Source organism: Atheta coriaria, unplaced genomic scaffold (genome assembly GCF_025399875.1).
Source record: "Atheta coriaria isolate IRGN ID8LTWV9N9 unplaced genomic scaffold, Caltech_Dcor_3.1 hic_scaffold_4_pilon, whole genome shotgun sequence".
Classification (NCBI taxonomy): Eukaryota; Metazoa; Arthropoda; class Insecta; order Coleoptera; family Staphylinidae; genus Dalotia; species Dalotia coriaria.
In genome coordinates this window covers 8,737,025-8,760,682 of record NW_027045446.1, presented here as the reverse complement: position 1 = coordinate 8,760,682, position 23,658 = coordinate 8,737,025, and the positions used below count along the sequence as shown (strand labels likewise).

General features: G+C 41.1%; 2 protein-coding genes across 6 annotated transcripts in view; both read left to right on the top strand.

The window, feature by feature from the left end:
* Positions 1 to 23,658, top strand: part of LOC135791337 (uncharacterized) — a 157,605-nt gene that overhangs the window by 71,664 nt on the left and 62,283 nt on the right. The window contains exon 7 of one of the 2 annotated variants that reach the window (XR_010548005.1): positions 1,501 to 2,324. The gene's annotated coding sequence lies outside the window, so the exon portion shown is untranslated. Of the gene's footprint in view, positions 1 to 1,500; positions 2,325 to 23,658 lie in introns of those variants that run through there. The other variant, XM_065301717.1, reaches the window with a different exon arrangement.
* LOC135791390 (homeobox protein abdominal-A homolog) lies at positions 2,650 to 23,394 on the top strand. 4 transcript variants are annotated; one of them, XM_065301775.1, is made up of 3 exons: positions 2,650 to 3,765; positions 4,984 to 5,016; positions 19,082 to 23,394. In XM_065301775.1, exons 1-3 carry the CDS (start codon positions 3,126 to 3,128, stop codon positions 19,516 to 19,518), a joined length of 1,110 nt encoding a protein of 369 aa, XP_065157847.1. In that variant the 5' UTR covers positions 2,650 to 3,125; the 3' UTR covers positions 19,519 to 23,394. The 4 variants fall into 4 exon arrangements, with proteins under 4 accessions (XP_065157847.1, XP_065157849.1, XP_065157846.1 ...); XM_065301777.1 differs by having other exon boundaries at positions 2,651 to 3,765; positions 19,121 to 23,394; XM_065301774.1 differs by having other exon boundaries at positions 2,654 to 3,765; positions 4,984 to 5,028.

Genomic DNA, 23,658 nt, shown 5'->3' with positions numbered 1-23,658 from the left:
ACTGGGCGAGTACACACGTTGAACAGGCATTGCGTTGCTTATCGCCGATACAGAGACGAAACTATTGAATCGGCGATATCATGCGATCGTCGTCGTTCGAAAAGACCTGCTCGATCAGCCGGCGAGATGGCGACTATCAACGCGCAACATCAAATCACCCTTTTCAACTTTTCAACCTTTGCACTTTACAATCGCTTCTCTTGTAAATAGCAGAAGCGCACATCGAAGATAGAATTGTGAGTGTGCGTGAGTGTGGAGGAGAATGCGGTTCGTCGATTGGCATTATTGGAATTCCCATTGGGGCGGAATTCCTTTTAAAATACGAAAATTCTCTTTCGGTCGATGCGTTCGTTACCTCCGCGCGCCGTTTTCGTCAGCGTCGCGGCGCCGACTCGGGACTATGACCTGCCAGCAGCCACACACAGCATCAGACGCAGAGCACGCTTTGCAAGCTCCCAGGCGCTGCACAGACGCACGTAGTCCGCTTTGCTCGGGCCCCTGGGTACATACCACACCCAATTATAAAAGATTATCGATCTTCATGAGCCACTCTGGCCCGGTAGCCGGCCAGACACAAAACGAGAACTTGAACTTTTCTTTCAAGTCATGAAGTGTCACATTAAATTGATAGAAGTGGGTCTTTTGCCAATAAATATACCTAACAGGTATTTAGGTAGATCTTCAAAGCAAAAAAAAATCGAAGCGTGAAAATTTGTTTTGTTCACTTTTGGTCACTTGAGAGTAGAATTCAAGTCTCTCGAAATACATTCGAAAGGCTTGGAGAAGGAAATGACGATGGTAGCAATAGGCTCAGTTTTAGGAGCAGGCTTTTCTGATGATAACACCCATTGTATCACCGTACTTAGTAAAATAACCGCAAAACGGCCTCGTTCCGGAGGCTTTTACGAGGCGGCAACATCTCATGCCAGCACCAGAGACACTTCGAGGCGTTCCTTGTTTCCCATCGCCAGCGCAGCACCCCGACACCCTGGCGACTCCGAAGTCTGCACATCCACTTGTATTTTTTGTTTGTTTGACATTCACCGCGTTTACCGCCCTCGCACGCTCTCACAACCATAGAATAGGTGAAGAAGCAACATTAAAAATCTGTATGTTTGCATGCGGAGCGCTGGAACAGCAAAAAGGTGGTCCTCGGGGGTCTTATTTTTATGCCTCGCTCGAATGTCGCATAATGAGGTGACACGACATGCTTTCCGTTTGTATTACGAGCTCGCCGCCGAGGGCCTCGTGCGCGAACGGAATGGACACGGGCATATTGCGTAAACGATACGTTCCAACGACACGCAACGGCTCATGTGCCTCGGCATGAGGCGAACGACCAAAACAGAAGTAAAAAACATGCAGAACGACCCGAAACTGCTTAGAAACGACCGGAGCCAGCGGCGTCTCCATCAAAACCCGTCATAACACGGGAATATGTCAAATTACTTCCACATTTTGAACCATGATAACAATATAGACAATTTTTATTTGTTTCAGGATCAATACTCAATCAGATTTTCAAGTTTTAACTACAGTTAAGGTAAACAACCATTTGCATATGAACACCCAACACCCAACACCTAACACATACCTAGTTATCCACATCAAAGAAATAAAGTCATATAAAAAAAATGGTACGTGTATGTAGGTACGCAGTTGTTACCACGAACACACGACCTAACCTCACTCGCAAGAGATAAATATTTTACGACTGTGTTATAATAATACCCACATTCAGCTGACATGACGTCCAAGGCAGCCATCCATCTGTGGTACGTAGAGGTATTGCTCCGGTATATGGCGTGCGTTGTGGCGCATTTTCTTACTACTTCATTATGTAATATAGATAGATATTTTCACGTAGGATATATTACACGGCGGGTATGATGGGCTCGTGGAAGACGGAGCAAGACGCAGAAAATTGCATGGTAGTTCATGCCACTTTTATTATACATCGATAATAACGCGTTGGTCGTAATAATTTATTGATGTGAAACTGCGTCGGTTTTTAGTTGCTTATTGGTGGCGAAAATATGAGTTGATTAAATTGGTATCTTATTCTGAGTGTTACAATTATTATTAACACAAATCCTTGTCGTTATTGTAATTTGTAGTCAGGTATATTTTGTAAGTTGCCGAAATTTGTTTTGGTACTGTGACGGAGATTCAACTTGTACTCGCTGGATGGCGCCACGTATTACACACCAAGAGTTGTTTATTCAAAAACTTAAATTTTGGTATAAATGAATGTTAATTTTATTTTTGTGTGTTCAAAACAATGTATTGATGTGTTAAATTATAATTATGCACTTACCACTTAAGAAATTATGCGTAATGTATAAAATGTGTTTTTGGTGTTAAGGTACCATGAATGGTACCTTTTTATATTGGTAGATATTGTGAATTAGTTGAAATAAATCGATTTGTTGAAATATGGTGTCAAAATTTGTAAGCAGTAACATTGTTGGAATGCTAGGCGTTCCGCAGCAACGTGCGGCGGTTGCGTGCGGCGGGCCGACGCACATGGAGGCGAGCCGGGACAGGCGATGTGGTTGGGGACCGCCGTCGGCCGGCTGCGGCTGTGTTGGTGAGGCGCTTTCTCGCGCGCGTCGCGGATATCGAGCGTTCGCGCGTGGCTCGACGCGGGCACCCATTGGCTGGGACCGCACCTGCTCTGAGCGCTGTCGGCGTGGTGGGGCGCCATTACCGTTCTAGTACCGCGGATAAGGCATAGAGGGCTATAGACCGAACATACATGGGTCATAAAGGATTCGAAGAAGTAGAGGAGAAGGACGCGTAAGAATTTCTCTGGGCATAGGGTTAAACGACGTTCAGTAAAATAGCCTATTAAGTGCGCGGCCGTACCGTACGTCGAAACGTTCGTCGTTTTGCCCGTCGCCGTCGTCGTCGTCGTCGGCTAGTCCACATAGCGCTCCGCGTGCGTCGTTCACGATTAAATTTCGCCGTTTTCGAAGAGTTTTGCCGCCGGCCGGAGCATCGTAATCTGCAAGTGTGCACCCGAGAGTTGTTTGTTCGAACACAGTTGTTCTTCAGTGCAAGGGACCTGATTTCGCGTATATTATGAGCGGCGGCAGTGTGCGGTGCAGTGAACGGAACCAGCAATGAGTTCCAAATTCATCATCGATAGCATGCTCCCGAAGTACCATCAACAGTTCCATCATCAGCAGCTGTTCGCGAACCCAACCACCACATCAAACCTCGAGTCCAGCCTCAGCTCGGCGGTGAATTACAGCTCGTCGGGATCGCCGAGTGGATCGTCGCCGCAGCACAGCAATAGCAGCGCATCGTCGACGTCGCCAGCGGCCAGAATGTATCCGTACGTGTCGGCCGCCGCCGCCCACCATCATCAGCAGCAAGCCGTTGCCGCTTTCAATGCCGCCGCCACCGGTACAATGGTACCGGGCTTTTCATCAAGCGCGAGTACCGCAGCATTGGCAGCCGCCGCCGCAGTTGACGCCGCCAACGATAAATCCTGCCGATACACGGCTGGTCTAGCTGGTAACGTAGCACCGACGGACTCCATGGTCAACTATGCACTTGGCCATCATCATCAGAACGGCGTGGCTGTTTCTGCTGCGAATTCCGTCAGCGCCGCTTCGGCGTCAATGGCCGTCGCCGCACAGTTCTACCAACATGCCGCCAGCGCTGTCGCGGATCCGTTGAATTCCTGCTCCCAGCCGGTGGCACCCGGCGGGCAGCCAATTCCGGACATTCCGCGATATCCTTGGATGTCTATTACAGGTAAGTTCGAAAACCGTAACAATATTCAACGCATTCAACGTCCAATTGGACCTAATCACATTGGACGCGCTTCAAAATCACTTTCATGCCATAACTACAAGGGGTAGTTATGATTGTGCAACACCGTTTTGGGTGGACAAACGAGGACGACAAAAAAATAGCAATAAAACATGCGTTTAATGGCCACTTAGTAGGCTATAACAATAAAACTAGCCATAAACCTGAACACACACATTGCCGCCATTAAAATGGTACCGGTCCGTCGGATGCACTACGCGCGCTTGTATCGGAAATTGTTGAAACGCGCTGGTTTTCAATTTGTTGCTAATCGACCGTCGGCAACAACCGAACTCTAAGCTAAACAAATAAATAATAAATTTAATCGGCGATCGACTCAATTCACATCTAGAATACGGAAATAAATAGCGCAGGATATATACTCATTAAAAGTGCAGCATGCAATGCAAAAAATGCAACATTCGTGACACATTACGACAAAATAATGAGCGCATTAACAATCGAATAATAAAGAAATAAATCGCGTTGTGTGAATTAAAAAAATGAACAACTGAAAAATGCAATTAAATTTGTATTAATGGCGCCTGAATGCTAAATGATATCAATAAAAATAATTTTATAGGATATTTTAATGGCTCGCTGCATGTTCGATTGACCAATCCGGGGGAATGCCATTTTTATTGTGCTCATTACCGCGCTGCACTTATATCATATTTGTTTATATTGAAATACACTGAATTTAACGACCAGATTAACACTCAACAATTACACATTAATATTATGTAACACTTTGTTAAACGCAAAAGTAAACGCATTCAAAAAGAGCAAATCCTCTATTTATTGCCGTGTAATTCTCGGAAACAATGCAATTCTCGAAAACGCGCTTAAAATTTTTCAATTTGTATATTAGTAAAGTCAACACCGTCGATATTAATCATCTGCATTTACATTGTATGTGCACTAAACTGCAATTTATCTTTGATTGAAGCAACGTGGCCGCAAAGCCACGCATGCGCATATGACTAAGAGAATTTATGTGCGCATTGTTCTCCATAGACTTGTCTCGCGGCGATGTGTGACTTTTGTGACTTAAGTCTAGTATGACGTTGAATGCATTGCGCTGTAGAAATATTTCCGATGTGAATTATTACCGTACATTGTAAAACTGATTATTAACGATCAATTAATGTCATCTTTCAGATTGGATGAGCCCCTTTGACCGTGTGGTGTGCGGTGAGTACAATGGTACATAATCGATTTTTTATTTTTTTATATTATTTTAAGTTTTCCTTGCCTTGTTGGTCAAAACGCCATCATCAATTCAGTATTTATTGTGTATGTTCGATGATGGTGACGTTTTCCAATGCGGTTTAATTTAAGTTATTTTAAGAAAATTTTATGAAAATTGCGATTTTGACTTAAACTTTCTGATAAATTTTGCAATGTTATGTCTGAGTATAACTTAATAATTTTTTTCGTAACGCTGATAAAGCAATAAATTTCATGCTGCACTAGGGATACATGCACATGAAATTTATAATAATTAAGAGTAAGAGTGGATATTTTTAATGCACATTCGAAACTTCAAAACAAGCAATTTTTCGGCCGATTTAGACGAGTTTATCGCACGCGTCTCTGCTCGGCTCTGTTCCGCGTGAGTGTTTACAATGCAGAACGCAATAAAACTGCCAAGTCGCCAAGTGTGAGTCGACGTTCGATTTTTTAGTACCATTTTGGCACTGTACACCAAACTAAGTAACTTGACTTAACCAGGCGCAATAAAAGATAGACTTTTAGAAAGTTTCCTCTTGCAAGGGTTGCTAAATCGTTTGCAAAACTTTCACTTTAACCGTTTTTTGCTAAACAACCCTAAAAGTCTTTTGATACATCAAATCCTAGGAAAAAAACTCTTTTTCTTTGAGTCTCTAGTCTCTTGGTCGTCGTAGTCGAGGTTAACCACGTTTCTTGTCGCGCTGGAAAAAAATCCATCTGTCATTCCCCTCGTATATACCAGACTTAATGCGCTATATACCTACGTGCTACACGGGCGTACACAGAGTACACGCTTAACATAATTCATGGCCAAGTTTGTATTCTTTATTCTTCGCGCAGTCGGCCTGGTGAACATTGGTCGTTAGCGCGATGAAACTCCCAGCCTCTCTCACAGTGTGTGCGCAAGAAATCTAAATTAGGAATTTATTTTTAGTCATAAATAATGTGGCTACATTGTGGTTTACTGCCTGTGCTGTGGCTGTTGCTATCACAGCACGGGCCAGTGTAACGACCGAAAATTGCACTAATTGTTTTATTTGTTGGTGAAATTACCAAATTCATAATAACAACGTCGATAACATCAAAAATTATAAATTGATTGGTTTGTTGACACCATTAAAATCACCAAAATAAGCATATTTTATGAAAACACATCTGATACTAAATAATACCCTTGAACTTTATTTCACACTTGTGAAATTTTCAACCGATTTTAAAATTTTACAATTTTCGGAAATGGAAACTAGTTTCACTCCTGCTTGTTTTGCTGTCAGTGACATTGAATTGCGCCATGAGGCTAGGTATCAAGTTACCATCTAGTATGACATGTCACAAGTCTAAGGAAAGCGACATGCGCGTACATCTAAAACCGGTACATTTACATCTCCAACATATTTACTATTTGCGTTAGGCTTGCGCAGCTTTTTTTCGGTAGTTTTTGTTGTAAATATTAAATGTTTCTAAACGCTAAGCAATCGACGGAAATTGATCGCACAATCTAATAAATATTTAACCAATCGACTTCTTTGATCTGAAATTTATCGGATGCGTCATTTTCGCGTGCGCCTGGCGTAAATTTCTACTCCTTTTGATCTTTTAGCGATTGCACACCGTTACGAAAACAATCAGTTTCCACCGTGTTAAAATATTTTCCAACATTTTAATTTAAACATCGTTCGCGCTGTTTTTTACAACACATATTCGTAATTAGCCACACTAATTTGATCATTTCTCAAATGCGTCCAGCTAAATAAATAGAAGTGGGACCTTGCCGGAATGAGAGTGTCCAATTACGTGACAATGACAAATAATTTTTCAATTTATCCATTAATCAGGAACACGCTGACGTAGCGACACAATTTACTCGTGTACATGTCGATCATCTGCTTGCTCTTCGGGTATAATTGGCTGAACAATAAGTAAAGACTTACGCCCAGCATGTATTTATGTCAATTGATGAACGAGAAGCCATTAATATGATTAACCGATGGAAATTAATTTGTTTATTTATAATGAACATTTAAGATTGTAATTGTAATATTCAGCGAGTTATTGTGTTACTCTCTTGTTTATTCATATCAAATTTTAGTTTATGATTTTTTGTGCTGATTTTAGGCCTTTGTTGGCTTAGTAGTGGTCCCCCCAGTGGAGTTTATGTTATGTTTTTATGTTTTCATGCGTTTTATGCGTTTATTATGCCCCGAAATGCGGTAGTTTTGTGGTCGCCGTAACGACCTGGAATGCGCCATCTCCATAGTTGCGACATACAGAATAGAGCACCCCGGAATTATACGACATCAATTATCTTAAAGGCTATATGGAGTGCGAAAGAGTTTATTGCATGTTTGACAAGTCAGAGAGAAACTTATATTATACTTGTGTGTGTGAGTGTGGGCACGAGCCCACAATTATTTTTACGACGGCGTAGAGGCGTCACTGATTCAAAACGACATAGGCGGGGGTTGTCGATCGTGGGGTTGTGTAAAGTCATTATAGTTACGCGCCCCATCAAGGAGTAGTCGTACGCTGAGTGCTCCTATTTCCATTCGGCTTAAGTTGCGCTTTTTTTATGGTTATCAGAAGTAAAGATAAAAAGTGGGTGAAGAAATTTGATTGTGATCTTGATAATAGGCAGGAAAAACTGCTGGGTCATTTGCACCGACCTCACTTATTGTCACTTGGCTAATCAGGACATTCTAATGTTAACGCTGCTTAAGTCAAGCACTAAACTCTGAATTGCTTTGGACTGAATTTGGAATTCTTTGATTTGCTCATCTTCCTGCTGGCCAGTCGTATTTTTACGATGCGCGGATGTTACTTCCATTAGAAAGTAATAAAAACCCGTTGTGTTCATTTATGACTTTTAAACAACCATCGTTGATTTTGAAAATTTGTAATTTTTTTTTATTTTTTGAAAGTCACTAGTTGTATGTAGCTTTTGTTTTGTCTCTGTGATAATTTTTAGCAATGATAACAAACGCGTGTCGCCCGCAAATCCCCTAAAGGTCCACACGGGAAAAGGCCGCCATGTTGGCGTACGATGGGCGATATTCCCCTCATCTCATCGCCAATAACGTCTATCTAGTCGGGTATCGCGCGTCGTTATGCGCGCCCGTTTAGATGTGCCGAACACGTTCCGATGGTGAAGCGGGAAAAAGGGATCGACCCCCATCGTTTTTGTTCTTCCATTCCTGCGTACGCACACACTCACGCAGCGAAAGTAACGCCGAATGTGGAAATATATAGGAATGGTCCCATTGTCGCACAATGGGTCGACGCGCGTAGCATGGCCCTTTAAGTCCTCGTATAATTTAAACGATACGTGATTATCATACCCGCTTATTGTGTCGTTCGCTCGACGGCCGACGCAATTACCATGCCGCAATTTAGATACGCATATAGATAATAAATTTATGCTGGGCGTGCTCGGGAAGCATCTCTACGAGATGTCAAACTACCCCTTTCGAGGGTAAAACGGCCACTTTTTAAGCTTTAAGCACAAAAGACGCAGATAAAATGCGAAAATTTTCTCATTTGTGCATGCGGTTCAAACAACAGTTGTTGGTACACCCGGGAAGCTCCCCTTCGAAGGTGTTTAATTATTCCGCGCATGTAAGTCGATAAATTGCACCACTGTACGAGCGTACGCTCGCATTTCAGGGGGAGAGCACGCAGCCATTTTGGGCACACGCACACACATGCGGCGGCGGCAGCAGCAGCCTTCGTTTGCTCCGACGAAATTAATTTGACCCTTCGTCGGTGCGGGATGAGTTACGACGACATTACCATTAGGTGGCATATTGCCAGGCGATTGCCGACCGCTTTTGCCGGCGCGTAATTAGAAAGCCGAGTGCGCAGACGCGACAAAGTCGACGAGAATGTAATTAATAAAGAATTTAGCTGCAGCCGCGCACATCTCCAGACCGCATCGACAAAAACAAAATGTTTTTGTGTGTTTGAGATTCAAGGACGCTTTAATTACAAAAGGAATTAAAAACTGCTTGGTTCCCCCTCGTCATATTTATCAATGTCATTGGTAACGCAGCATCAGAAAATATTAAAACTCCCCTAAATATAATATATGCGTAATATCTTTTAATTAAACCGCTGGCGTTTTTAGAAGTTGCTCAAACATAACTCTCACTCTGTGGCCAATAAACAAACGGCATCGCGATAGAGCACGCGTACTTCCATAGGCACCCCTTTCTGGAGAGGGACCATTATCCCATTATGCGCCGTTAGACTATCAGATCTCATTATCTTGCACGCAGCGTGTTTGCAAAACGCGGGTTTTGCGCGTGCACGTAAAATGTGCGTTGTTCGTCGCGGAAATGGCTGCCGGGCGTCGTAAACTTCCTCATCCAGGCCTGGAAAGCAAGCTCACAAGCCACCAACATTAAGGGTCTACAGTTCATACGCAATTTCAGTAATTCCGCGTAATATTTCTCACATTCGGGGCGCCATTTCGAGGCATTCGGAATTTAGAATAATTGCGCGGCGTACATGTAATTGTATGTCGTGCAGCAAGTTAAAGACTTCATTAATAGGTCACACTTTTCGACTTGCAAAGCACATGGTAACGGTCAGAATCGAAACGCAACGTTTTTTTACGACCATCGTAAAATAAAAATATTTCCTCATTCCAACGGCATGTAAATAAGCGATTACTTTGTTCGTGTTCGCGGTGCATGCACACGCATCTGGGTAATGGTAAAAAATATAACGTATTTTTCTTTCCAAATACTGTGTCACCAAGTACCAAGTCACCAGCAGTGTGTTGAAAATAGTTTATTCGTGAATTTCGTACCCTGTAATGTTTTTTGTGGGCTTGCACCTCGGGGGTTAGTTGATAAAATGATGCAGATGAGACTTTTACGACGGCAACACGCAATTAAGCACGTTTTACGTTTAGAAATATATATTTTCAATGTAAATTTTGTGCGCGCACGCGATGACAAAAATTCGCCTCGTAAATTTACAACAAAATATAAGCTTAGCGTTTTTTGCGCTGCGATTTATAAACGCGTTGGTTATTTGTGTAGGTACTTGGGCAATTACCAACTTTATAAACTTTATGGATGTCCGGGCGCAAATGCGCACGCGCAGAAGCACAGATATAATAACTCCCATTTTCTTATTATGTATTTTCACTCGCTTATTAGTAAATTACTTGCTTATGGCCACGGTTATTGCCTTAATGTCGGCGGTAATGTTCAATAATTTTTGAATAAATTGTCCATTATCTGTCGTATATCACGGACGCACATGAACACACACACTCGGTAGTAAAAGGTGGTAGATAGGTACTACTACGTGCTACAATTGTAGGTAGTGTTCATATTTTCGAGATATGCAACACTCAGTGTCTGAATACCATAGTTGTTTGCGTGAGATATTCCAAACAGTATTTATAAATCACTCGCGTTTCAGTTTTCTCGTTTTTTGGTCGCGCGGCGAGTGTATCGGTAAATTATTGTGGTCATTATTTATAAGATACGTAGGCCGGTCTCTTATCCGAAAAGACGGAGAATAAATTTGATTCGTTTTTTTTTTCTTCTTCTTTTTCCTCCATGCTCGCTGGGAATGTGAGAAATCTTTATCGCCGCGCGTTGCTTTAGCTGGTTTCCATTGGATGACCTCCGTAGAACGTACAAGAACTAAACTTGATTCTTGACCTGTTTGTGTGTGTGTGCAGTCGCTGAACGTATGGGATGGTCAAGTTCTTTATTCAGACCGGTGTAAATGATGGGCTTGTCATTAATCTTGCGACCGGGGCAGCGTGAAAGAATGGTCGGCGCGCATCCCTTTGGTAATGTGAGTTTGTGTTCGGCCAATCCCAATCGCGCCGACTAGGACCAGCTCCGAGGGGATTTAAGACATTGGTGGCATATTTATGCGACGTTTCTTTTCTGTGTTCGCCGGCAGTGCTCGTAAAGAACCCGCGAGTGTGCTGCCTTCGATTCGTTCCAAAACGTGAAAAAAAAATAACACGAAGAAAGGAAAGAAAGGTGCTTTGCATTACATTAAGTGGAAGATGAACGAAAAGTATGGCCTAGCATGGAACACGAACAAAGGGTACTAATGTGGCTCAGGTGCATCACGGCGGGTGCTCGAACTTCGCCCACCCTTTAAATCACTTGCATTATGGAACAAGCAGTTTCATCCATTTTGGCAACGGTGCATGCCTGAACAGCCCCCTCAGCTAAAGTAACCCCAAAATGTAATCAGAGATATTCGTAGGGAGGATGACTTCCAATTAGACCCCGGCGGGCTGCAGTCTGAATTGGCAATTTACAATGTTTGCATTCGCTACTCTCGAAGGATTAAAATAGAAATTTATCGCCGGCATTATGCATGTTCGAATTGGTTTGACGCCGGGCCAATGGTAATTCCAATTGGATTATAACGAGCAGTGCGAATTGGTCCGGAGCCTCCTCTCTGATGGGGAGCCCCTGTTTTTCGTTTTACGATCCGCGCAGATTTATTGCATCGGAAAAACTTTAAAGTGTTGGAACGTAATCGTGAATGTAAATTGCAACACACAACACACGGGCGCGCATTCGAAGTCAACGAAGCGTACATGTTGACAGTCGGAATAGCTTTCGGATTTTTATGGGCCCATTCGTTCGGCAGAATGCAGGCGCTGCGCTTGTTTATACGGAATTTACATTTTCAATTCTATATATTTTGAAGAGCCATTAATATTTGATCAAGCACAGGAGAAGGTATGGTGACATATTGCAAATCAGTGATTATATCCATAAATCATCCGGCTGCAGATTTCCCATTCTCCAGAAGGCATCATCGCAAGTTTAAGAAAAGAGAGCGAAATAAAATATAAGTTATGGGTTTTAATCTCGCGCACGGTTTGCTTCGCCCCAACTTGGCGCTCCCGAAGGAGAAAAGGAAGAAAAAGGTTAAAACTACGTCGGGGCTATAAATATCCCGCGGTACTGGCTTGGCTCGTTCTTATTGCAATACGTTCCGGTTAGCGTTCGCGCCCGCTCCCTGGAATCGAAGGAACAACGGAAGTTTTCCGTCTTCCTGCATTGCTTCGGGGAAACCTTCTGCTTATAGTCGACTCGAACGTGTTTAGTCATTTTCGACACGCAACTTTAGAATGTTGAAACTGTAAATCATCTTAAAAAATCTGCAAAATGACATTTACGACCGGGAACCTCACTACCACCATACATACTTTGTATTAGTGATTCTTTACTCCTGAAAAAATCAAAACAAAAATTTTTCTTTTGTAGAAAATTCAAAATATTGAATTTTGTTTAATATTTATTTACTCTTATATGCTACACAACGGAGGTTCTAGTTAAGTGAAAAAAAAGCGAATCGAGATATAAATCGCTTCATAATGCATTCATTATGCGCAGTTGCGTGCGCGCTGCGGTTGCACGCTTGACTTGCAAATCAAACTAAATGCCGCGCTAAATTATCACAAAGTCTGCAGCAAATTTTCCACAGCAAAACGTAAGTTCTCGGTCGTTTAATCGTAGGTTGTTCAATTTTCAAAACACTTTGTATTCTCGCTCGCCTACTTATTGCAGAGTCGTAACCGTACAAACATACCACCATTGATACAATTACAAAACGTACAAAACGATACGACTACACAAATTCATTACAATCACGCCTATTCCAAGCCTACAACTGCCCGGGGACGTGTTAGTGAGTTAGTGGGTTTTAGATCATCGTTCTGATACAGAAGCAGGTTGTGTTGTTGGTGGTATGGGTTGGTTTATGTGTAATGGCATTTTTCTTTAATTAATGACCGCGTAATATGCCTAGCACGATTTGTTTATTAATGCGGCAAAAATATAGCATTGCAATGTGGGAAAATCGTTAAAATTCCCGACATGCATTATAAGTTATCTTCAAATCCGGTATTCGACGTTGTAAATTATCACAATATTGAAACAAGTAACCGAGCTTCAAAATGCTTAGTATTTGAATGTAGGTATCATCTTTGTTTGGTAAAAGTTGGTTGAATTTCTATCAGATCTCTGGGTTCACTCACAATCACTATCATCCAAATCAGTATTTGGACTATCTGGTCCATGTCCAGGTTAGACCTCTGCTTTAGTGTAAACTTGTGCCCCTTCTCTGGAAAACAAAGAATCGGGACATTTACGAGACTCCAGACGCTCGTTGCAGCAACGGAGTTGAATGTAGATTCAGCCTGGAGTGCTCCCACGCTTCCGGCAGCCAGTGAATATCGATTCGTCGGCGTTCGAACACAGACTTGAACAGCAGGAGCAGGTTACACGTAACAATACCGGGGGAAAAGTAAGTTTCACAAGCGAGTTATGGGGCACCTTGGCCAGATAGCAAGGGTCTGCGTCGCGATATTCCCCATTCCCACCGCCGAAAACGACAGGATGGATGGTTATGGTGTTGTAGAAGTAATACCATCACATCCCAGTCGGCTGCATTAACGACCCGCCTCCGCTGCCGGAATCGGGGAGCATGATTACACCCCGGCACCTGAAACTGAAAATTAAGCCGGAATAAAAGTAAACTTTGCAGCGTGTGTAATTTTTAGTTTTGCCCCCCAAAAGGGCTTTATGTAAATGAAGTTTGCCAGGTAGGCATTCGGGAGGAATTGATGAATATTTGAGGAGCCGTCTGGATGGTTTGCAAAATTATGCATGTGTCTGCTAATTATGAGAGTGTAAATATTTAAGCGTATGTCGGAGGCACCCGCGCGGCATAAAACGACTAAATTATAACGCGCCCGATGGCAGCCCAAACGATGATGAATCATGAGGTCTATGACGACTTATGGCATCGTCAACCGCGTCATCAAATCTCTCGTCCTCATCGTCAACGACACCATCATACATCGACATAAACATCAAAGCATCTTTGGATGGCCGATAAAGGTGTCTTTGCATCTCCCTGCATACATCACTCGTTTCACAGACGATTACCGCTGCATCGTGGGTTATTGGAAAGCATTTTTTAATTCGTGAGAGAATTTTGCAGAAAATTGAATTCGATTTTATTTTTCGGCGAATAAAAGTTTTATTTTTGGAAAAAGTATGAGGAATTTTTGACGATGGCATTGGGTGGATCGTGCAGTAAAGCTAACGTATTGGATATCATCGGATGTATACGAGAAGGGTGGATAACTGGGGATGAGCGGCGCGAATGAAGATAACGCCGACATTACGCCATGACGATGGCAACGAACGACGCGATGCGCATTTCGATGCACACGGGCGAAACGCGCACGAAAGGCAGTTAGATGCACACCGTGTGCTGTGCTGTGTGCAAGGCTGCAGCGTCGATAGTTGATAGTGTGGTGGTATAGCCAAACATTACGAACATTTCATCCGGCAATATACCGACGAGGAAAACGGCGCACAACGACGACGAGAAACGATGAAAACGAGCGCGTCAGCTATATACGTACGGCGAGCGCGCGCACCGCTATCAGCGCAGCACACAACACCAGCACCAGCTCAACCCATTTCGCCGCCCCCACGCCCGACAATTCCAACTTATCCGAACATATCCTTAGGTTTTCAGCGTTTCCAACATTTCCACGTCTTTTAAACTGATTCAACCGTTTTTCCTCCGTGCTCACATCTCAGACCAGCTTCAACGAGCATGTTTACTAAGGTGGTCTGCGCCAGGCTACGCGGGGAATAAAGATGAAGCAATGGCACGTCTGCGCGGTATAGTTATTATGCATGCATCGCGACTGCGGACGCGAAAACATGACTTTCGCCCATCATGGGCTCTACTGCGCAGAAACTCCTAGGGGGGCGGTTTTCGCATACCCATTTTAATACATCCTACTCGGGATGCACAATTGGAATGGCTGCCGCCACATTCTGCATTTTAAATAGCACGGGCGCTCATATTAACGCCCGTCAAGACCCACCGCGGTGGCGGGGCCCACAACTGCAACTTGCAGTTGCATTCGCACACGACTCGCATACACATTAGCTGTGCAACTAATTTCAAATCTAATACGTGCTCCAACTGAACATTTTCTACATTTAAAACACCGAAAAACTAAAAATTTAGCTGCAACAATGTTGTGATTAGATTTGCATTCGAAAAGTGTGTGCGAATAGTGAGCACAATAAATTACTGCACGATCCTCCTGGGTTTGCTTGTCTTATCTGTACACAATATTTCATTACTTGGACGGTTTTGCAACATGCGCACGTAGCTCCCACAGCCATTTATACAAAGGTGCATGATGCATGACACGACATCGCCTTAACAGATAGCGCCGGCGTCTTCTTGGGTGTCACGAATGCTCATCGTGCATCGCCTTCTAATTGCCCGAGTGGCTCATGCAGAAAACACCCAGTATCTACATGAAGAAAACATGCAATTGTGTAGTTGACACGAAGCTTGACACTGAGACGCTGAGACTGAGCGATAACTGCGTGTGTTTTTAATTACTCAATCTTATCTGTATTTATGTGTTCGCTGCAGACAAATATTTATAATTTGCGTATCTTAATGAGTAATCTCATTCCATTCACATTGGCAATTAGCTGGTACATAAATAAATTCGATACGGATTCTTTCCAAGACGGATTGATTTCATGTGTTCACGTTAGTTATGTTTGTGATTTTCCATGCGCTACATTAATAGAAATACTTAAGAGTTAGAAATTGAAATAGCGGCATTGCGCACGCACATCTGCGTGGCGGACGCAGTGCAATCGCTTCATGAAATTGCAATGCATCGTTGAAAGGTGAATTTACGACGGCCGGCGTTTTCAACTTGCCAACTGCTGAGACTTTCATGCTCAGCGTTTTTGTCCATCTCTGCAAATGCGAGTTGAAACAAACCAAGAAGCATGCTTAACATTTACTACTCAGTCAGAGTACTATATTTCTTGTTTATTGAATATTGACTCCTTTTATACTACAAATTCTGCTAATACCACTTGAGCTTCTATTTCTATAACCCACACTACTCTAATCTCTCTTTGCACCATGTAATCTTCCAAATTACACCGGATTCTACCGAAAACTATCTGTTTTATTGTTTTTTTTTTCTCTGTGTCTTGAGGTGTGAAACCATTTTAAAGGCGACATTTATTTGGTGCATTTAGCCTAACCAGCCGCACGAATAGATGTAGTTTACGGTTATGGTTCAATTATTATCAAACCGAACGCGATAATCAACTAACCGTTGGCGCGTACGGTCGAAATTTACGACGGCGCATAAAAAATTTATGATTGCGACACGTCGTAATAATGAAACAATAATAATATCGTAATTAGGCGAAAGGGAAGGGAAAACGAGAGGCCGCTTTGCATGCAACACGAAATGACACATAAAATGCATTTAGGGTGACCAAAACAACCAATAAGTAAAAATACACCATGCAAAATTCTCTCGCATCAGTATGAGATCTACCATAAAAAAAAATCAATGAAATGTTTTTATGTTTAACTTATGTTATCGCGATAAATGTGTTCGTTCCGCGTTGTATTTTATTAATAAATAAATAACGCTGCGGTTCTCGCCGTATCCGCACACACGGTTTAGAGCTTAAATAAGGTTCGCTTGCATATTGCGACGTTGGGCGCGTTGGCTCAAGTCGTTTCGTACGTTTTTAGTGTTTATGAATTAACGCACGTCGTTCAATGTGCAGGCGGCACGCAACTGCAACTCGACGTGCATACGGTTTCACTCGCCACAAACAGAAAGAAAATCTTTTATTTTTTCGAATGGAAATTCAAGTCGAAATGTTATGACTTCTTTTGTGTGATTTATTGATGCTGCACTAATTTTAACCTTCGGTCATTCGACCGATGAAAACATTTGTATTTCGAGAAACACTAGTTTGATGTGATTTAAAGTGATTTGTTGCGAGAGGTGTCGATTTACAGCTGTCAGCGTTCGTTTTTGAACTTTTTTTTTTGCCCGAAGTTTTATGCGTCTTGAGGAACTGCAACGGAATGCTGATATTGACTTTAGAGCTTTTAAGTCACGCTTCGCGCGCCGGCTGCAAAGTAGACGCCGCCGACTTCTTTGTTTTCAACAGTCGTGCATTCGAATGAGGTCTGTCTTCTCAAGTGATTTGCATAAACGGGCTCTTTTTCTGTTTGGGAAGCTCTTCTTGATTCTGGGGAATGCGTCAGATGTTTGTTAATCTCCTTCATTCGGGCCCTATTCAATTTTGGTTGAAAGACTATTCAATAATAGGTTTTGCATTTTTGATTCGTTTGAAATTTTTAATTAAGCATCCTTGGTATCGTGCATAAACTAGGCGCGTTTTTGAAATGGCAGTCGGGGAGAATGTCAGGACGTCAGCCGGAACCCTTGTTTTTGGAAGGGTGAACGCGTTCGGGCGCAGGAAAGTCTGTCGGTGATTTATGACGTTTTTAGGGTGTGCGACGTGCATGCATGCGGCGATGGGGGCGAGCGCTGCGGCAAACGGCAACCCAAGGGCCTGGTAACCATAGCAACCCCGCGCTCCGCCAGAGCCCAACCCGAACACGACGGCCATGTTCGAGCAGCAGCATCACACACATTCAAAGACAAACACACACACACACAGAGCAAGAAGACACTCAAACCTTGAATTCCATTGTGAAGCTCACGACATAAAGCGCGGAATATCTTCATCTTTATCCCACTCGTAAGCGCAGCCAGCCAGACGCTAACTCGATCGGTTATCTTGCTCCATCTTGGAAGCAAGTGAGTGTTTCTGAGTGTGCCAAGTCCAGCGCGATGGAGAATCGCGTTCGTGTGTGAGCACGCTGGCGAGCGACAAAGGGTTTCGTGTCTGGACTGCGTATCTTATCTGTAATGCGCATAGCGACAGGCATGAGGACATTAATAACCTGATAGCGCGTTACTATCTGACGCCATTGTGTTTAGTTTGGCGTTGGCATCGTGTCGCGCGCTTCATGCGCGATGCACTGAAGAGACTCCGGGCGCGCCCGCCTCAACCATTCCCAGATTCTCGCAATGCTCAGACATGTACATGTATTCCAGTGTTATAGGAATTGCTGCTTCACACCAGGCGGCGAGCAAAGCGTGCGCCGCGATTTCTTATTGTTTATGATATTTCTTCTTATTACCATTATCGTTTGTTAGCTTAGCCTAGTCGTCTGGCAAAGCCCTTTCATCCATGGATTTATGATGAAACATGTCAGCTTTAAAGGCTTCCAACATGAAACGCTAACTTTTATCCACAATTCTCTCGCATTGATGACGTGTAAACTTTTTCACGCTCATTAAGATTATTTTGATTAAAATTAAATTTTGAGTAAAAACGCCGTGCACGTTTATAGAAACACGCCTGCCTTTTTATTACTTACTTAATCTCTGGGTTTAGGGTCTTGGGGTATCGACATATCGATCCGATCTGTAGAGGAGGACCTTGCGTCCAGCTTGGGTGCTTTACTTTTTCTCTGGACCGGCAGGAATGTAGTGCAAATCGGACGCATGTCGCATGCCGCAGGACCCGGAATGTTTTACGACTCTGCTCGTTTTTCCATTCGGGAAATAAACAGGGCTTACACTCGTAACGGTTATATTTTATGTTTCTACTAACGTTTTACTTCTGCGCGCAAATACTCAAGCACATCTTGGCTGGCTTGGGGTTTCCGTGGAAAGATTTAGAGGGTCAATAAGTTTCTTTCCAATTTTTGTGGCGGACCTTGCCGGCCACGCTGAAAGCTTTCAAATGTTCATTCTTTATTCTCTGCACTTTCCAAAACCCTTTATACCTCTTTTTTTAAAGAGTGTTTAAGAAAGTTTTTATTGATCACCGAGTAAAAAGAAATTTAGGGTTAATATATAAAAAAAAACGTCTCAAAGAGAAAGTTTGAAGCAATAAGTCTCAAAACGGCCATAAAAGATTGCAGCCCTTTTTTACTTTTGGGTTATTTATTGCCTGGGAGAAAGTTTTCTATGAATTTGTAGAGTCAAAATCGCAGTTTTCAATGCTTTACGTTTAAGTTAAGTTTAATTTTAAGTATACATTCAGTGAGATTGGTGTTTAAGAGAAATTTAATTCTAACGTAGGAACCCTTCCCGATGGGGGCATCTTCTCGTCTGTTACAGGCCCGAATGGCTGTCCAAGACGACGGGGCCGACAGACCTACACGCGTTTTCAGACGCTGGAGCTAGAGAAAGAGTTCCACTTCAATCACTATCTGACACGACGGCGACGCATCGAGATCGCACACGCGTTGTGCCTCACCGAGCGTCAGATCAAGATCTGGTTCCAGAACCGGAGGATGAAGCTGAAAAAGGAACTACGCGCCGTCAAGGAGATCAACGAGCAGGCGCGACGTGAACGCGAAGAGCAGGAACGACACAAGCAGCAGCAGCAGGAGAAACAGCAGGCGAAGTTGGACGCACAGCACTCGCTCCATCATCACCACGACCCGATGAAGATGGGTCTCGATAAGTCGTCCGGCGCGGACCTGCTCAAGGCCGTTTCGAAAGTACCTACATAAGACACACACAAACCACAAACGTACATAAGCGTTAAACTTAAGTTACATTTAGCTAAAGCGTATTAACGGACAGTCGGGACGAGTAAGCAGAGGAGGAAGACTTTGATGAATGTGCGGTGTTTTGTTCAAACACATGGTAGATGACATTTTGGACGATGTGTTATATAAGTTCGATCAAATCGGTTATTAACATTTCTTTGGAGTTGTGTTCTGAAGCCCACTCAGTGACAGAGACTTTCGGTGAGAGTTGTGTGCGTGCGTGAGATGATTGTTTAAATGTTGTGCGCGTTGAACGTGAAGGATCCGGAACACGACACACACAAGCTTCGAGTGCGAACTTCAATCAAACGGAAACGATCGGTTGTTGTCCAGTTGATCAGCTCACCGATTGACGGAACATTTATGTTTGTATTATGTTGTTTTATAAATATTTGTTTAAAAACGTCTGTTCGCATCAGCGAGAAAAGGAAACAGTTAATTTGATCAATGGAAATATTATTATATGAATTGTGTACATATTTTTTGATAATTTTTTTTTGAGAAATTGTGTTCGAATTGTGTACTCGTTTTACTACTTAAAAGTGAATTATGTTAAGTTTTATTAATTATTATATTATGTGGATGATTACGATTATATTATTATCTTTATCATACTTTTCTTTCCTTGGTTGAAACATGTTGTTGATGAACTGAAAGCTAGAGAGACAACAACACGCAGGCTTTCGACTTTGATATAAGGCAAGGATTTGTGATTTTTATTTAGTTTCTCATTGCGTTGACGATTGTGAAATGAGATGTTACGATTACAAAACAACAAGTCCATCCCTTTTTGAAACTTTCTGACATTTAACGAAAAAAAGCGGAAGAATCAAATGCAAATTATTTAGACAAAAATAAACAAAAGCAAGAAAATAAATACGTAAATCAAATAGAAATTCATTGTTTGGAGAAATATTTTTCTATGTATCGAGGAAGGATGATTCGTTGCTCGCAACACAAACAAATCGAAGACAAAGATAAATCAAGAATTACGTCAAAGTATGTTTGGAAGAGAAAAAGAACCGTACCTTGTGCCAATTAATTAACCAATTATAAACGACTAGGCGCGACGCGTCCGGAGACACGAAACGTACTGATATTATCTGCAATAAACGAGAAATTAGTCACAAAAACTAAAAAAAAGCACAGATTTGAGGTTATGACGACCCGACGAACACACAGAAACTCAAACAAAACATACAAACAAACAAAAACGGCCGAGTATCTTACTCTTAGTACATTATACGTAATTTGGTGTCAGGGTAGTAAACCTTAAACTTAATATTTTAGTAGTAACAAGAATAAACAAGTCATAATGAAAGAGACAAAACAAAAATACCTACATTGCAAAACATAACTCAGACACAGAGAGTGCATGCAAGCATTACACATTTTTCTCGCCATGAAACAAAAATTTTAAAAGAAAAGAAAGTAAGTAATAAAAACAAAGAGAATAAAGGTACTATCTATCTATATTATTATACATACACTATACATATACATAAATAATTAAATGATAATATTACAATGATGAACATAATGAAATTGATAATTTATTACATTAACTAAACGTACACCATGAATGAGATATGGATATATTGATAACTAAAATTCTTATACTCTCTTTCAATAAAATAGCCTAACAAGAAATATAAATCAGAGGTCGGAGAACAATCGAAATCGAAATATTGACACTGAAAATACAGTAAACAGTTTCTATCTCAACGCTACATTTGAAAAAATCAAAAATTGGTTTGGTTAATGAACGGAAGGACAAAACACGTACTAATAGTGAAACTTAGATGACTATGAAATAAATCGATGTTGTAATGTAATATATACGTAGACTTTTTTAGTGATACAATCTTCACACAATTCAGACATTCATCATTTTTCAACACAAACGAAAATTTTCTTTCTAAACTAATAAAAATCTTCAAAAACGTAATACCTACCTACAAGCAAAAAGGAAACATTAGCATATACGTAAAATTGTACAATATCTCCAGTATAAATATATTAAATTTAAACAAATATGTAAAAATACATTCGGTCTTTGTCCTTCGGCACAGCAAGCGATTAACGCATGTAATTGAGTGTTGGTTCTTTGATTAATCATTAATAAATTAAGATTCGATTGCTGGAAAACACGTGAAGAGTAATAAGAAATTCGTATACGCTGTACAAAATGTAAAAGTTGCTTTGTTTCATTGTCGAATCGAATGAGTTTTTGGATTAGCTTTAAATGTGACTAATTTAAATGTAAATAATTTCAGTTTTCACGTCTATCATCGAGACTTACAGATGTTTATATTTAAGTAAACTAATTAATGAATTTTCGTACTTGCCATAATGTTTAAGATTTATTTATTTTATTTCGTAAACTCCATCCTGCGCACACACATTATATTGATTTGCAGCTGGAACACTGCATGACAGGTGTAAATATGTTTCTTTAACATAATTTTTAATTAAACAAAAACGTACGCTACACAAAAAGAAACGATTTCTCTCCGATTATGTGTGAATGTGTAATGTGCATGCGTTTTTTATTACACACATTAAAAACTACTCTCAGAATAATTAAATTTTTGGTTTTTCGTTTTATTGCTGGGAGTTTAGTAATTAAATTATTGTCTCTGTTTGTGATGTTTCGTGGCTGAACTATTATTTTCATCATTGGAAGCATACAAAATTTAGTAAAAAAAAAATTTAGCTCTCTTTAGCCTGTGATAGAATTCGTAGATTTTTTCAAAAAAATCTCAAATCAAAGCGAAATTTGCATTCGATGACAAAAAGAGAGATTTAAAATTAAAAACACAGAATAATAAGAAAATGATCGCCGCTGGAAAAGGTGCAATACGCAATTATTTCGTGCAATCAGTTAATAACAAATAGTGTAGCGCTGCTTGTTTGTGTATTTCTTCGCAGTATTCTTTATGTTTTTATTTTTATGTAAGATGTAAATATTTGGGCGAGAACGAGTAGATTTAAACGAAAAGTACAATTATGTTTGTTTGCGAATCAAATGGCACTCGAATCTCTCTCAAATGCCGAATTATTAAGCGATAAAATTAATTACGTTTATATCTGTAAGAACTTGAGGTCACTTCTACGACAACAATCTCTTTGTGTATTATACTAACGAGGTTCTGTTTTAATTTATATTTTGTAAGGATGTTTTGCGCGAAGGGAAACACTTCGAGATCCTAACTAGTATTAATTTGTAATCCTCAGCCCTCCCCCCTAACCCCCGCCCATGCCCATGATATATAACGATCTCTCAAAGTGGATCGCAAATCTAAACATGTACGTAACACAGACGAGTCTTAACGTTTAAGGAATGCAAGATACATAACTTATACATACATACATTACAAGTTTAACGGATAAGATGCATATGGAAAATAATTGAATAAAAACACACACACGTAATTATAAGTGTAAGAATAGTAGCGGTTAAGTAACAAATACATGCATTACGTAACAATTTACGATTGATTCAGTGTCGTAACAAGATACAAACATTAATGATTGATATGTGTTTTAAGGACGATGAAGCGAGAAGTGTACTAGACATACCTTATATACCAATAAGATAATGATAGTTGAATGGAAAAGTAATGGAAATGTTTGCGGAGGTACAACCATGTTGATATTGAATTGAAGGAAGAAAAAACAAACTTAATCGATGATTATGAACTCGTATAGTTGCTATCTATACCTACGATTTTTGCTTTGATGCCATGTTCTTTATATTACTGTGTAACCAATTAATATTATAACATTGTAATTGTACAGATTGTCTGAACTGAAATAAATATTTCTTTGGAAAAATTTGTGTTCGATGTAAATTTAAATGTATGGAAATTTTGTCGAGGTATGAAGTCATTTCACACCTGAATTATTTATGTTTGCCTCATTAATCACCTAAACGTTTGCTCGAAACCATTCGTAATCGATATTTATAACACTTTTGAATGGGCGTCGATAAGCACGTTTGGATTAAGTATTGCGATTAAGTGTTGTAATAACAATTTTTTAATGTGATACGCTGGGTACACCACACGTTGGAAATCTTTCTGGAGCAACTGCGCACTT

What these genes read in the sequence shown, in the direction of transcription:
- LOC135791390 (XM_065301774.1), top strand. Translation starts at nt 3,126, where the DNA reads ATGAGTTCCAAATTCATCATCGATAGCATGCTCCCGAAGTACCATCAA. An exon ending in TCCTTGGATGTCTATTACAG is followed by an intron (nt 3,766 to 4,983) that starts GTAAGTTCGAAA and finishes GTCATCTTTCAG; the next exon opens with ATTGGATGAGCCCCTTTGAC. An exon ending in GGTGTGCGGTGAGTACAATG is followed by an intron (nt 5,029 to 19,081) that starts GTACATAATCGA and finishes ATTCTAACGTAG; the next exon opens with GAACCCTTCCCGATGGGGGC.